This window comes from Bemisia tabaci, chromosome 1 (genome assembly GCF_918797505.1).
Source record: "Bemisia tabaci chromosome 1, PGI_BMITA_v3".
NCBI classification, from domain to species: domain Eukaryota; kingdom Metazoa; phylum Arthropoda; class Insecta; order Hemiptera; family Aleyrodidae; genus Bemisia; species Bemisia tabaci.
In genome coordinates this window covers 88,461,823-88,477,447 of record NC_092793.1, presented here as the reverse complement: position 1 = coordinate 88,477,447, position 15,625 = coordinate 88,461,823, and the positions used below count along the sequence as shown (strand labels likewise).

At 41.5% G+C, this 15,625-nt stretch overlaps 1 protein-coding gene across 1 annotated transcript in view; it reads right to left on the bottom strand.

Annotated features, from left to right (window-relative positions):
* The window catches only part of Dhc36C (Dynein heavy chain at 36C), a 542,513-nt gene that overhangs the window by 278,693 nt on the left and 248,195 nt on the right, over positions 1 to 15,625 (bottom strand). The window contains exons 24-26 of the mRNA XM_072306421.1: positions 14,083 to 14,248; positions 10,441 to 10,586; positions 245 to 493 (exon numbers count right to left, since the gene is read on the bottom strand). Of these exons, the coding sequence (XP_072162522.1) occupies positions 245 to 493; positions 10,441 to 10,586; positions 14,083 to 14,248 (561 nt within the window). The remainder of the gene's footprint in view (positions 1 to 244; positions 494 to 10,440; positions 10,587 to 14,082; positions 14,249 to 15,625) is intronic.

Genomic DNA, 15,625 nt, shown 5'->3' with positions numbered 1-15,625 from the left:
ACAAATAAACACCGATAAATCGAAAGAGCTTTTTGGAAACATAAATAACCCCTACGTGAGTTAGTTTCAACACCATTGGTTCAAGGTTCTAGGGGAACCGGCGAACGCAGTTCTCATGAACATTAAACAGCATTAAGGGAATGAACTATAACTGCATAGCTACGCAGCATGCATTTAAAAAATAAAAATAAAAAATTTACGGGTACTGACCCAAGAACTATTAAGGTATAAGAAATCATCATACCAAATCTTCCAGCATAAATAAAGCTTCGGAGAGAACTCTGTAGGCACTAGTTTTACCACCAAATGGTTTGCCAATTATTGCAACCCCTTGTCGCACTGATAGCATTTCATAGATCTGGAGTACTTTTTCTAGAAAGAAAGCATTACATTGAAGGTTGGCTGAGTGACATGCTTCATTAATAAAACGTTGAAGATTATCATTATTAGGTTTAGCTGGCACAACGTTTGGAAATAAATCTGTCAAAATCATCTGAAAAAGTAGAACACAGCATGATTAAATTTCGCAAATTATGGCAGCAAATGAAGAAATATTGTTGGTCGAACTTCACGACACAAAATTTACACTGATGAAATGAATCGGCAATGGCAGTGTATGCGAGAATTTGCTCGATCCTATGGTCTTACTCTATACTCTTACGTTCCATAGCATTACGGTGCCCACTGTTCATCGGAGGGGCCGGGACTGACTTTGTCGGGAGATCAGGCGTATTTTAATATTCTAATGTTGAATAAGTCCATCCTTTGAATCTTGATTGGCCAGCAGCAGTGCAGTTTCAGCTCACTAACATGACGAATGTTGCATTTCTGGGTGAGCACCGACAAAATTTGGCTTGTGGGCTTCTTTTTAAGTAGGGTGAAAACAGTGGTTTAAGCACAGCTGTTGCCGGATGGCGCAACAAATAATTAAATTCTTGGTTCGGCCTACCAACACCGCATTTTCCAGCGTTTTTGGTGGTTTTGAAAATTAAATATTTAAATAATGGGTTCCTGGCAACATCGCAAATTGATAAATGTATCTTGGTGCAACAGCGTTGCCACATGCAGTGCAGAGAACTAAATAATAAAATTATTGGTGCCATCTGGTAACATTATCCAATGGATATGTTAGCGGCAAAACCCGATTCCAGGCAAAACTAGTTTTGCCGGACCAGAAAAAGTACGTAAACCAAAAATTTAAAAAAAGGGGGGAAAAAGAAAAAAGAGCGAAGGGTAAAATAGTAACTTTACGAAATATTTAAGAGCAGGGAGTGACTTTATTTACTACACCAAGAAGTCTTATACAAAAAAACATAAATTAAAGCAAAACTTTGAGATCAAAAATAGGTTAAAAATATCACTCATCAGAGCGTCCGAATCTTGTCAACATGAGGGAGAGACACTGATAATAGCTCAGCTGGTCGGAATCTAGGTACTCCCGACCTGCCGGTGACAGATCCATGACCTTCCCGAAATGTAAACAATGTTACATAATTCGGTCTCGCTCAGCATCGCCAAATACTCCGCTTGTACTAATTAATTTCTATTGGCAGGACCAGTTTTGCCGGACCTCATCAGTTTTGCCTGAACATCAGCAGGTAAAACTAGTTCCGCCTACGGTCGGCTAGTTTTGCCTACGCAAATCAGGCAAAACCGGTTTTGACTAGGCAGATCTAGTTTTGCCGGTTCATTTCTGACAGAACTAGATTTGCCTCGGGAAAACTAGTTCTACTAGATTAATGAATCTAAGGAGGCTAATCCTTCCGGTTTGCCCCCTAAAAAGGGAAAATAAGAAGCTCCGAAAAGAAGTACGTAGGTACCATCCAAATATGAGCAAAAAGGAAATGAGACACTCTCGACAAACCAGAAAGTAGCACCTAGGGCGTCTGAGTTCGAGAGTGCCCCATTAGGATATGTTAACGCTTGAAGGACGCCAACCGTAGACTATTTTAATTTCGGAGGGACCCAGAATAGGCCATACTACAGATTACCCCCACTCATCCGTGTCAGCCATCCAACACAAAGTGTAAGAGAACTGACAGGGGAGAGCGAAGTTTCCCGCAAAAAATTGTTGACAAACTTTGAAAGACCAGAAAACTAAGATTCATCAGCTAAGTTTGCATGCTAATTACTTATGGTCTTCTTTTTTATCCATCAGGATTCGTTATTTATTCAAAAAGGTGCAAAATAAACAGAAAATGTAACAAAAGGTAACATGGTAACAATAAGAACAACTTTTCTTCTTTTTTTCTTTGGAAAACGAATTCTTCATGTTTAATATACATAGAAAGTACATAGGCTGTCCCAAAACAACTGAGAGTAAGTCTGTATTTCAGAAACAATAATAGATATTGAAACGCGGTTTGTGGGAGGTTGTAGCTCATATCCTTAGCTATCCAACGAGCCCAAGATTAGCTCATTTGGTCAAAATTTCGCTGAGTTACAGCAATTTTTCGGAGGCGTGTAAAGAATAACCCTACAGGATTTTTGAGTATTTTTTTCCTTGTCTGAACTGTTGTTCCAAGAGTCGCGCAGTTGATCGCAACTTTGCGGATCACGTTGGCACTGGTCTAGATGCAAATTCTAACATGTTTGCATGTGCTTTCATTGAATATCAGAGTTTTCTTCAACTTCCCAACTCAGTGAAGCCAACATTGTCTAGCGTTAACGACACCTGTTCTCGTGTGGTGCAATGAGTTCGCCCGCGGAGCTGAAACAAGAGCAACACTATGCCATCCGTTACTGTGTTCGCCGAGGTTTAACTGCCTCTGATACCGTGAAAGAGATGTTAGTTGCTTATGGAGAAAATCGACTTGGGGAGAGCACCATTTATAGGTGGCATGCAACTTTTTCCGAGGGTCGCGAGTCGGCGGCTTTGATTCCGCATGGCGGCCGGCCGTCAACTTCTGCGGCGTAGGAAAGTGTCATTAACGCTAGAAAATGTTGGCTTCACTGAGTTGGGAAATTGAAGAAAACTCTGATATGCAATGAAAGCACATGCAAACATGTTAGAACTTGCATCTAGACCAGTGCCAACGTGATCCGCAAAGTTGCGATCAACTGCGCGACTCTTGGAACAACAGTTCAGACAAGGGAAAAAATACTCAAAAATCCTGTAAGGTTATTCTTTACACGCCTCCGAAAAATTGCTGTAACTCAGCGAAATTTTGACCAAATGAGCTAATCTTGGGCTCGATGGATAGCTAAGGATATGAGCTACAACCTCTCACAAACCGCGTTTCAATATCAATTACTGTTTCTGAAATACAGACTTACTCTCAGTTGTTTTGGGACAGCCTATGTATTATGCACTCGGAGTGAAAATGAAGAGGAAAAAAAATGAGAAATATTAAGTTACACAGTTAGTAGTTAAGAGAGCACAATTTTTCTTTCTTATCAGCCCTTCTTCGAGACTCTTTTTCTTCAACGTTCTACAAACCGGAATTTTGTGATTGTATTTTTTACAATAATTACAAAATTTGCCATTATTTTGCGATCTCTTGTGTGAGCGTTCCCCTTTACGAGGACAAAATTGTAATAAATGGTCCCCACTACAGCCGTATCAGCGTTTTTCAGCAGCTCTGAATACAACCCCTTCCGACTGCTTGTTCTCCTGCTTTCTATTTTCTTCCGAAAGTAATCGTGATTTTAGCATAGATAGGGTGCCTTTGCCACTGGGAGTTGCATCCCATGCAGACTGAAAAAAACTGTAATTCGATGGTGATTTAGACAAAATTTGTTAACATATATTCGGAGATAATTTAATATTTAATAAGAATTCACTTGCACGTTCTTTATACCGGTCGGACGCGTTTCGATCTCATCGCTAGACCATCATCAGCGACTGACCCACCGCTGCTATTGAATTACTTCAGGTTGACATTTTGCTTTTCTCCACCTCCCCTCCGATAATCGAGGGCTTTGAATATTGGGTTTGAAATCCCCGAAAAATGGATTTTACAGAAAAACTATTGATAGTTTATTTAGGAACAAGAAAATACTTCAATCAATTAAACAACCCTTGTATCTCAAAACAAAGAAAAGAAAATTTTTAGATGTTTTAACTATCACCAAAGAGTGAGTAGGTACCTGGTACCTGACAAATTTTAAACGATTTTTAATAAATATAGTATAAATCTGGCTGTTTACGCCGGAGGCGTTGAGGGAATTTTTGCGCTCGAGGCGCGGTGGGACCCCTGAGAGGAACTCGCCAGGGCTTTCCAGAGGGTACCTCTTGGAGGTGGAATATAAAGTCCTAGGAGCAACTCCCTTGGGGTTGGTTTGGTGGGAGGAATGAATGCCAGCCTTAAGGAGGTGGCTCCAAGGGCGGGAGGGAGACGTCCTTTAAGAGTAACTCCTAGGGTCGGCACCTGGAGCGGAGCGTTGCAGGTGGCCGGTGCGGCGTGATCTAGAGAGGAACTCTCGAGAGCTGGTCAAAGCAAGATGTGCCGCGAGAGTGTCTCTCATGGAAGTGGCGATGGAAGTGACGAATGGAGCAAGTCACGGCACAGTATTTATACCCGCCAGAGTGAGAGGGGACGACCGCTTGCCTCAATGCGTAGGAGCGAGATGGATGGATCACGTGCCGCGACACGTGCCGTTGCGTAACGTGGGCAGTGCGAACGGCATACGCATGGTCGCAAGGGGAGGAGAGGAGGGAGTGCGCGCTGCTCCCATGATGCTGTGACGCAACCGCAGCGCGGGTGACGGAAGCAGGGCCAGCGGCGCGGATGGCGGGTGCTGGAGGCAAGTGCCGAGCATGGCGGAGGAGCGTGACGCAGCCTTGGGTGCGGAGGTGACGCACGGCGGGGTCGTAAGATCGCAGATGCGTAAGATAGCCGCAGGCGACGCGGCTTTGGGTGCGGAGAGCCCAGAGACAAGAGACCCTTCACTGGCCTCCTAGCGACAGGTGGAAGCTTTTACTTTCGGGGTTTCAACAATTCCTTATGGACAATTATTAGGGAGCAACAGTCATCACCCTAGTTTCGGCTGTTGACTTACCTACATGGTCGATGATGAGCTTCGGATGACGTCATGAGCCAAACAACTTTCCCAAACGTCGGCCATTTTCGGCTTGTTTGCAAAACGAAACTGCCAACACGTTGTTGAACATCAACCATGTAGGTAATTCAACAGTAGAATGCTGAAGTCCCGAAAGTAAAAGCTTCCACCATGGCCAAGATACTAGTGGAGGGTCTCTTGTCTCTGGGAGAGCCGGGCGCCGCGAGATGGAGGATGCTGCGGGCGCGGGGAAGCGGGGGAAAGCACCGGCCGCGGGACGCGGACCGAGGAGCGACATCTCGTGAAGAGAGCTGCCAGTTTTCACGACGGTGACGGCGTGAACACTGGCATTTTATGACAAGTTCACTTAGAATCGACAGTTCTCCAAAAAATTGGAGGGGCCAATAGACGACCAAAAGAAAGCGGGTATGTACAAAATTGAATGTAACGAGTGTGACAAAGTCTGTATATTGGGCAAACAAAAAGGAACTTACACACAAGGGGTAGAGAACACATAAACTGCATCAAAATCAAGAAACGGACAAATCTGCAGTCTCAGCGCATTACTGGGAGAAACAACATGACATTAAAATCTTCCCTCTCTTTTAGATCCAGTAAACAACAAGCACCACTTAACAGCTTGGGAAAATATTTATATCCATCAGACAGAAGCTTCAACACTGATTTTTCGGGGATTTCAAACCTGATGTTCAAAGCGCTGGATCATCGGAGGGGAGGTGGAGGAAGGGGAAATGTAAACCTGAAGTCATTCAATAGCAGCGGTGGATCAGTCGCTGATGATGGTCTCGCGATGAGACCAAAACGCGTCCGACCGGTATAAAGAACGTGCAAGTGAGTTTTTATTAAAATTTAAATTATTAAGTTCTTGTGCAAACCCGAACATCAACGTTATATCTTCAGAGCGTTTCGCTAGTAGGCACAGCATTTAGCCTCGTACACAGGTTCTCGAGATTACTAATGTGGGTCATTATATCGGTACCTTTGTATTAGTAGGTAGTTGAAAAACTCTTCTAGCAGGATACACCTCTGTTCCTCTGTGTCGTGTTCATAGAGTTCCTTGATGATGGTCCACATCTCCTTGGCTGATTGGCAGTTCATCAGATGTACCAGAATGATTTTGTCCATGATATTCGTAATCACCCGCTGAGCTGTAGCATCAGACCTCTTCCAGTTTTGAACATCTTTGGCGTTGAATAAATCTTCTTTCAAATGAGGTCCCGGCAAACTTCTGTCCACCACTCCCAGAATTCTCACTGCTCGGAACGCAATCTTCATTTGGAACTTTCATAGGGGATAAGAGCCATTGGCATCCTTCAGCTTTTCAACGTCACGGTTCTCTATAAGGCGCGCGTTCGTGCTTCCTTCGTACGACATGTTGATTATTGTGGATTAGTCTTCACAAAAAAATGTTTATCGTGAATTGACTTCACGAAAAAAGTGTTTATTGCGGATTTGCTTTGCAAAAAACTTGTTCATCGCAGTTTTACGTAACGGAAGAAATATTCATCGTTTGTTAACTTCACGAAAATGTTTGTCGTGGATTACACTTCACAAACCTTTAAAAAAACTGCCACGAATCTCATACGTTTAAGCGCGTTGCAGCTTTTATTGAGCGAATTTCTTTTCTCAAAGACTTGCACTAGTTCACCACATAGAGCAGAAAAATTATCGCAACAATAGGTACCAAAAATTCATGCGCAATGTATCACGTCGTGTAGGTCTAAGTCAATGATTGTGATTTCGTTATCCGATTGAAACCAACCCGGAGTCGAAAAAAAATTATCTTTTCGCTGAACGTACTGACTGTAGAAAGCATTAACCGCTAATGTAGGAGGATTCGATCTAAGATCTCGCGTTATTCACTTCACAATTATTGAAGCACAATGAGCAAAAAAAATGTTTACATAGAGTTGGAAGACTGTGGGTACCATAACCTGTCATGGGTTGTTTGATAAACTACCTACGTTGGTTATTTGAGAAACAATTTTATTTAGAAAAAGCATAATCCTCACTTGTGATGGCTTGGCAGGTTACGAAAGACTAAATTAACTGCGCACCTAAATAAACCGCAGACTACAATGGCTTCGCCATATAGCCGCCATTTTGATTGCTGTCTTGATTTGCGGTGGAGACGAGAGACTAGGTCGTACCCTGGTAAAAATAAGCCATAAAGGCGATAGAGAAATCTTATGGCCGTCTGTTGGATTTTCTATAGCTTTTATAGCTGGCGATAGGATTTTCTTATCGCCCTTATGGCCGGCGATAAAAAGCTCTATCGCCACGAATGGCCGGCGATAGAAGGCTCAATCGCCGGCTATAGCCACGAATGGCCGGCGATGGAACGTTCAACCGCCGGCTATAGCCACGAATGGCCGGCGATAGAACGTTCAATCGCCGGTTATAGCCACGAATGGCCAGCGATAGAACGTTCAATCGCCGGCTATAGCCACGTATGGCTGGCGAGAGAAAGTTCTACAGCCGGCGATAGAAAGTTCTACAGCCAGCGATAGAACGTTCTGCAGCCGGCGTTAGCCGTGAATAGTCAGCGATAGGACATTCAATAGCTGGCCTTCAATTGTGGATAACGGCAATAACCATCCGCTGCCAAAACAGCCATCTGTAGCCGGCAACAGAATGTTCAGTATCCGGCGATTGGAAATACGCGTGTGCACGAGGGGCAATTAAAAAAGTAATTTTTTTCGAAAATCATCATAAGCGCCAGTGAATCTATCCTGGTTTCTTTTCTAAAAATATTTTTCTTCAATTTTTTCTCAATAATTCTTACTTTTCCAAAATTTGATTTGATTTTGATTTTTTTTTATTTGAATCGGTCATATACACTGTTAAAAATCGTTGATTCCGTCCAACGGAAAATCCGGATTGAGAATGAACAGGGGAGTGAGATTCAGCGCATAGGTGCTGAGATGTGTCGCATGAGTGCGCAAAGCACTCAGCACCGGAGCTTCAGTTGGGCCCTAAGTCACGCGCACCTAGGCTATCTCTCTCTCGCACTAGCGCTCTATACTGTCTCTTCTTCCCTTTAGGCCTACCAATCCAATGATGAAAATGAAAAATTTAAAGTTTAAATAAGTAAAATAATAGAATAGAATAGTGGAAATAATAGAGTAGCAGAAAATAGAATTACAGAGACAACAGAAGAGAAATCAAATAAAGTAAATTAAATATATGATAAAATGAAGTCAAAGACTAAATTGAAGTAAAAAATTAGAGGGAGCAAGGAGATGAAGTAAAAAAATGAGGTGAAGAAAAAATAAAGTATAAGGGAAGAAACTAAATGAGGTTAAAGAATAGAATGAATTTAAAAAGTAAACATGATGAAGTATTAAAATAAATTACAGTAAAAAATAAAACAAAATAAGGGAATAAGAAGTAAATAATTTAAGAAAAAAAATGAAGTACTTGAAAAAATAAAATAGAGTGAAGAAAAAAATAGAGTCAGCAAGGAAATAAATCAAGTAAAACGATAAAATAAATTTAAAAATAAATATAGTAAAGTAAAAAGTAAAATAAATACACGGACAAATCCAGGCAGATTGAAAATATCCTAGTTTCCCGTTCAAATCGACGTTAAATATCGGTTTTGCGTCACATGAAGGCAGCATCTGGTATAGCTTAATGGTTAGGGTCTTCGGTTTGTGTTAGGCAGGTCCCGGGTTCAATCCCTAAGGTAGGCAAAAATGTCTAATCTTCAAAATCGGGTAAATTACGTCCCAGTAGTTTCATTATTATTATTTTTCATGGTTTCAAAATTTATTTCCACAATTAACCCTTTTCCACCATCCCCTAGCTGCGAACCCCTAAATTTTCTATAGCCGGCGATTGAGAATTCCTACAGCCAGCCATAGGAATTCTCAATCGCCGGCTATAGAAAATTCCTATCGCCAAAAGGCCATGTTTCAATTTACCATAGGATTTTTCCTATGGCCGGGCTATAGGTAATTTGTATGGCTTATTTTTACCAGGGATATGCAATGGAGATGTTGCATGTGTTAGGAATTTATGATTTGACTATTGATTCTATTATTTGTAAAAGTTCGCGAGAAACACGATGGTTCCATTGATTCGCTCTGAAATCAACTCCCAAGCTCAAAAAACGCTCTCAAAGTTGAGGCTGTAATGGAAGGAATATCCAACGCTATTCTGAGAGTCCACCCACGTCTACATCAAGACAAGCTCTCCATGCAAAGATAGGGAGCAAATACATCAGCAGGGTTGCCATGTTTTCAGTTTTAGAGTCCCCAAATAAAGTGGCAGCCAAAGACATTGAATCACGTAGACCGTGCGTTCGGCTCGGTTTAGTACTGGCGGAGCGAGGCAAGTCTCTCGGAGCCCCGTGATGGGCGGACGGGGAAGGGGGAGAGAGCGTGTGTCCCAATCACCCGAAGAGGCAATGGAGAATTCATGCCCGCGCTCGGTTTTTCACGAATATCTCGTTTAGAGTCCATTTTCAGACAAAATTCCTAAGAAAATAAGTTACAGAACACATAATTTTACACCCATTTTTTCATTTTTCCGAACTAATTATTAACCGGGGAAAAAAGCCTCACAATCCGACAAAAATTCACTGGAGCCGCAAGGAGCCGCTACTGCGCATGCGCAGATGTGCGCAACTGGGACACACGAACTCATCGATGCGGATTGGTTGCCACCACTCATCGCATGCGAATTTTTCAAAGTTGCCTCGCCTTCCGTAACACAGGATGCACGGTCTACGTGATTCAATGTCTTTGGTGGCAGCCCATTCATGCTCCCTATATTTGCATGGGCAGTTTGTCTGGATGCAGAGGTGGACTTTCAGGATAGCGTGGGATATCCCCTCCATTACGCCCTCAACTTGAGAGCTTTTTTTCAGCTTGGGAGTTGATTTCACGGAAAACCAGTGGCACCAACGTGTTTCTTGCGAACTTTTACACAAGAATCAAGTGTCAAATCGAAAAGTCCTCGCACATGCAACATCTCCATTAGCGATGCTCATCGTGAATTATGTTTTTTTTATCTATTAAAACGAAGAGATTCACACACGATGTCTCGTACCTATCTTAAGGAATCAGCACATTTCATGGGAAACATATCGACGGTGAATCTGGAAAAATGCGTACTTATCTTGGTTGCGTTGTTTCAAAATTCCTGCTCCTATTTTATTTCTTGAAAGGAAACCACACCAACATCATGGTTTGAAATTTACAAAATATTCTTCACGTAGAGATGAAAAATAACTGAAGTTTTCATGAAAAGGCGTTTAGTAGCCATTCGTGTAGAGAATAGATTATGACAGGAAGTTTGAAACGCCGCAAACTAAGGTGTATATTTCTGCAGTTTCACCATCGATGCATATTGTTAAAAGTGGCCTTTGTAAATGGGTAGGGTACTTCATTTCCCAAATTTAGCTAAACTTACATTAAATAGGGGCAAGTCAACCTCCTTCAATTTTGAAAAATTAACTTTCTTCATTGCTTCTACTACTATTTCTGATTCATTTTCTTTGGATGGAAGAGGTTGTGCTTCTTGTAACAATTTCAGTACAGCCTTGATGCTTCTAAGTCCTATGAGAAAAAAGAAATGAAGCCGTCATGTTCAAAAATTTAGTGTATGAGAAAATAGTGAGTAACCGTTGAATAGAAAATTAGAACCTGCAGATTGACTATTTGTCAACATACTGGTTCGAAATTCATGTGTCATAGAACGCATCGGTAATACGGTAATTTAATTTTAACACCACATAAATCATCTGAGATCAACGTATTGCCTGGCCGCTGCTGTCATAAAGTGGCCAATGTTACTTTTAACATGTGTTTTTACGAGTGGCGGTAGTCACATCCGGGCAAGTCGCCTATCCTCCAACAATTGGCAACATTGCCCCTTACATATTCCCTGGCCGAAATGGCTAACCAATATCAAAATTGAAGACAAAGATGTTGACAACACGTCACGCCCACGTTGTACTTTGTATGCATGATAGGTGATAGGAAAAAAATAATTCCATTATCATGCTTTAAATCAGATTTGCGCTATTAGGAGCAAATACTTAAGACTATTCAAGGAGGCAACTGCAAACGAGTTTCGGATCTTGTAGGACCCGTGCTGAAGCAACGCAGCTGCCTGCCTTTCTGCTTTGCCAAGCGTGAAGACGTGTCGTATAAAAGACACCCCCCTGGTAAAAATAAGCCATAAAGGCGATAGAGAAATCTTATGGCCGTCTGTTGGATTTTCTATAGCTTTTATAGCTGGCGATAGGATTTTCTTATCGCCCTTATGGCCGGCGATAAAAAGCTCTATCGCCACGAATGGCCGGCGATAGAAGGCTCAATCGCCGGCTATAGCCACGAATGGCCGGCGATGGAACGTTCAACCGCCGGCTATAGCCACGAATGGCCGGCGATAGAACGTTCAATCGCCGGTTATAGCCACGAATGGCCAGCGATAGAACGTTCAATCGCCGGCTATAGCCACGTATGGCTGGCGAGAGAAAGTTCTACAGCCGGCGATAGAAAGTTCTACAGCCAGCGATAGCCACGAATGGCCGCGATAGAACGTTCTGCAGCCGGCGTTAGCCGTGAATAGTCAGCGATAGGACATTCAATAGCTGGCCACTTGTGGATAACGGCAATAACCATCCGCTGCCAAAACAGCCATCTGTAGCCGGCAACAGAATGTTCAGTATCCGGCGATTGGAAATACGCGTGTGCACGAGGGGCAATTAAAAAAGTAATTTTTTTCGAAAATCATCATAAGCGCCAGTGAATCTATCCTGGTTTCTTTTCTAAAAATATTTTTCTTCAATTTTTTCTCAATAATTCTTACTTTTCCAAAATTTGTTATGATTTTGATTTTTTTTTATTTGAATCGGCCATATACACTGTTAAAAATCGTTGATTCCGTCCAACGGAAAATCCGGATTGAGAATGAACAGGGGAGTGAGATTCAGCGCATAGGTGCTGAGATGTGTCGCATGAGTGCGCAAAGCACTCCGCACCGGAGCTTCAGTTGGGCCCTAAGTCACGCGCACCTAGGCTATCTCTCTCTCGCACTAGCGCTCTATACTGTCTCTTCTTCCCTTTAGCCCTACCAATCCAATGATGAAAATGAAAAATTTAAAGTTTAAATAAGTAAAATAATAGAATAGAATAGTGGAAATAATAGAGTAGCAGAAATAATAGAATTACAGAGACAACAGAAGAGAAATCAAATAAAGTAAATTAAATATATGATAAAATGAAGTCAAAGACTAAATTGAAGTAAAAAATTAGAGGGAGCAAGGAGATGAAGTAAAAAAATGAGGTGAAGAAAAAATAAAGTATAAGGGAAGAAACTAAATGAGGTTAAAGAATAGAATGAATTTAAAAAGTAAACATGATGAAGTATTAAAATAAATTACAGTAAAAAATAAAACAAAATAAGGGAATAAGAAGTAAATAATTTAAGAAAAAAAATGAAGTACTTGAAAAAATAAAATAGAGTGAAGAAAAAAATAGAGTCAGCAAGGAAATAAATCAAGTAAAACGATAAAATAAATTTAAAAAATATAGTAAAGTAAAAAGTAAAATAAATACACGGACAAATCCAGGCAGATTGAAAATATCCTAGTTTCCCGTTCAAATCGACGTTAAATATCGGTTTTGCGTCACATAAAGGCAGCATCTGGTGTAGCTTAATGGTTAGGGTCTTCGGTTTGTGTTAGGCAGGTCCCAGGTTCAATCCCTAAGGTAGGTAAAAATGTCTAATCTTCAAAATCGGGTAAATTACGTCCCAGTAGTTTCATCATTATTATTTTTCATGGTTTCAAAATTTATTTCCACAATTAACCCTTTTCCACCATCCCCTAGCTGCAAACCCCTAAATTTTCTATAGCCGGCGATTGAGAATTCCTACAGCCAGCCATAGGAATTCTCAATCGCCGGCTATAGAAAATTCCTATCGCCAAAAGGCCATGTTTCAATTTACCATAGGATTTTTCCTATGGCCGGGCTATAGGTAATTTGTATGGCTTATTTTTACCAGGGCCATCAGTAGACTAGACTCTGAATGTGTCTTCAGTTGCCTTCCCGATTGTTTTTGACTAGTGTGATCCAAATAACGTAACTCTAAGAAGGATTATTTTATTAAAATGACTTTTTGCCCTTTATGATTAATATCTACAAGCACCGGTGCGATGACTAGGTATATTATGGCGTAATATCAACATCCCTGTCCCTAATCTAAGAGCTGCTTAAAATCCATTCTCCTTCATTGTAGGTAATGTGAATGGATTTTGGTCATTTTTGGCTATACTACAGCGACACGAGGAGATATGTTCAAAAAGTTTTTACCGTTACGTTTCAATGACACATTTACGCACCTACATTTTATAGGCAAAAAAGTGAAACGAGACTTTCAAAGATATACCTATGGACGAAACATATACCTGACTGTTCCATTTCTAAACTATACAGGGTGTACTCGGTTTTTTTCCCGGTGTTTTAGGTCGCACAAAGTCAGAGACAGCGGGATAGAGAAGGGAATCGACCCCAAGAAATCCGATTTTCATGGCCCTGAACCACACCCCCCCCCCCCGCCCCCAGCTTCCTTTGGGATGAGAAGGAAGAAGGATCGATCCTTTCGAAAAGTCGAATCTCCCGTCCAAATTGCGATTCATCCGAAAAGTATGGAAAATCTGAAATCAAACGTGAAATTGACACTTAACAATTCAAAATCGGCCCACTCTCGACTGGAAAATGGCCCCCAAAATTAAAGAAGGGGAAAGTTACCCCCTTCGTAATTTCTCTTTGCCTGCTAAATCGATAGAGATTCTCCGATAAGAGGTGAGGGTCTCCGACCTGATGGACCCAAAGGAATCCGAATTACGTGGTCTTCATGCTCCTAGGCCCTCTCAGAAGGTAAACGGGAGGGGACCTCAATTTTAAGAGTCGGGGCTCCTTTCCGAATCGCAAATTGACTGCATCCAAATTGAAGCGTGGGAACATGACAAATTTAAACCTTAATTGACCCACCCAAAACCCAAAGTAACGCGGTCACATTATAGGAATAAAAGGACAGTATTACCGAAATCATAATGGCGTTGATGCGACAGCTCTTGGATAGCTAGTTTGTGGACTGAGATAATTTTGGTAGCTAGCATATTAGCTTCAGAGAATCCAGAGGATTTCAACAAAACACGCGTGATTTGCTCTAAATCAGGCTTCATCATAGAGACGGATCGAAATGACGCCTGAAAAAAATGTTGTATTGAACGAGTGCAGTGACTGTAATCTCAGGAGGTACCCAAGAGCCAAAAGGTACCTAACTCCATTTTAGTCATTTCGAGATATAAAAAAACCGGGCTTCGGCCCCATTGATATTATCCCATAATTTGGAAATTCTGTATCTCATAACCGGCGTAATATACAGGGTGTTCGAAAAGTCCCCTCCCCCCCCTCTAACTTTTGACCTAATTGAGGTAGAGATTTGAAACTTGGAGGGTGTTCCTAGATCAAAGGGAGCTACTTTTTGACCCCCCCAAAATTTTTGGGGGGCCCCATTTTGGGGGGGTTACGGACCCTAACTTTTAATTTTCAAATGGGAAGACCCCCTTTGTGATACCTCGTTCGAAAGAGCATAAAAAAAGAAAATTTTTCGCGCAAACCGGAAGTCATTATCTCAAACCGTTTCAAAATGGCGGCCGGTCAAAGTTCCAAATGGCCGAAAATTGGCACCTCTGCTTTTTGCGCATGGATTTGCTTGAAACTCGGTATCTGGGGGTATTTTGGCACGAGAAAAACGAATTTAACGTTAGATTTTCAAAAAAACCCTAATTTTTCAAAATGGCGACCGGTTTAGGCTCAAAAAGGCCGAAAATTTGACAAACTCGATTTTTTTGCCAATGGATTCACCTGAAATTCGGTAGCTGGGGGTATTTTGACCCGAGAATAACGAATTCAACGTTAGATTTTTAAAAAAACGCTAATTTTTCAAAATGGCCGCCGATTAAAGTTCAAAATGGTCAACAATTGGCAACCTCGACTTTTTGCCGATAGATTCGCCTCAAACTCGGTGTTTGAGGGTATCTGGGTGGGAGACAAACGAATTCGACGTTATTTCACCGAGTTTCAGGCGAATCTATTGGCAAAAAGTCGAGGTTGCCAATTGTTGACCATTTTGAACTTTAATCGGCGGCCATTTTGAAAAATTAGCGTTTTTTTTAAAAATCTAACGTTGAATTCGTTATTCTCGGGTCAAAATACCTCCATGTACCGAATTTCAGGTGAATCCATTGGCAAAAAAATCGAGTTTGTCAAATTTTCGGCCTTTTTGAGCCTAAACCGGTCGCCATTTTGAAAAATTAGGGTTTTTTTTGAAAATCTAACGTTAAATTCGTTTTTCTCGTGCCAAAATACCCCCAGATACCGAGTTTCAAGCAAATCCATGCGCAAAAAGCAGAGGTGCCAATTTTCGGCCATTTGGAACTTTGACCGGCCGCCATTTTGAAACGGTTTGAGATAATGACTTCCGGTTTGCGCGAAAAATTTTCTTTTTTTATGCTCTTTCGAACGAGGTATCACAAAGGGGGTCTTCCCATTTGAAAATTAAAAGTTAGGGTCCGTAACCC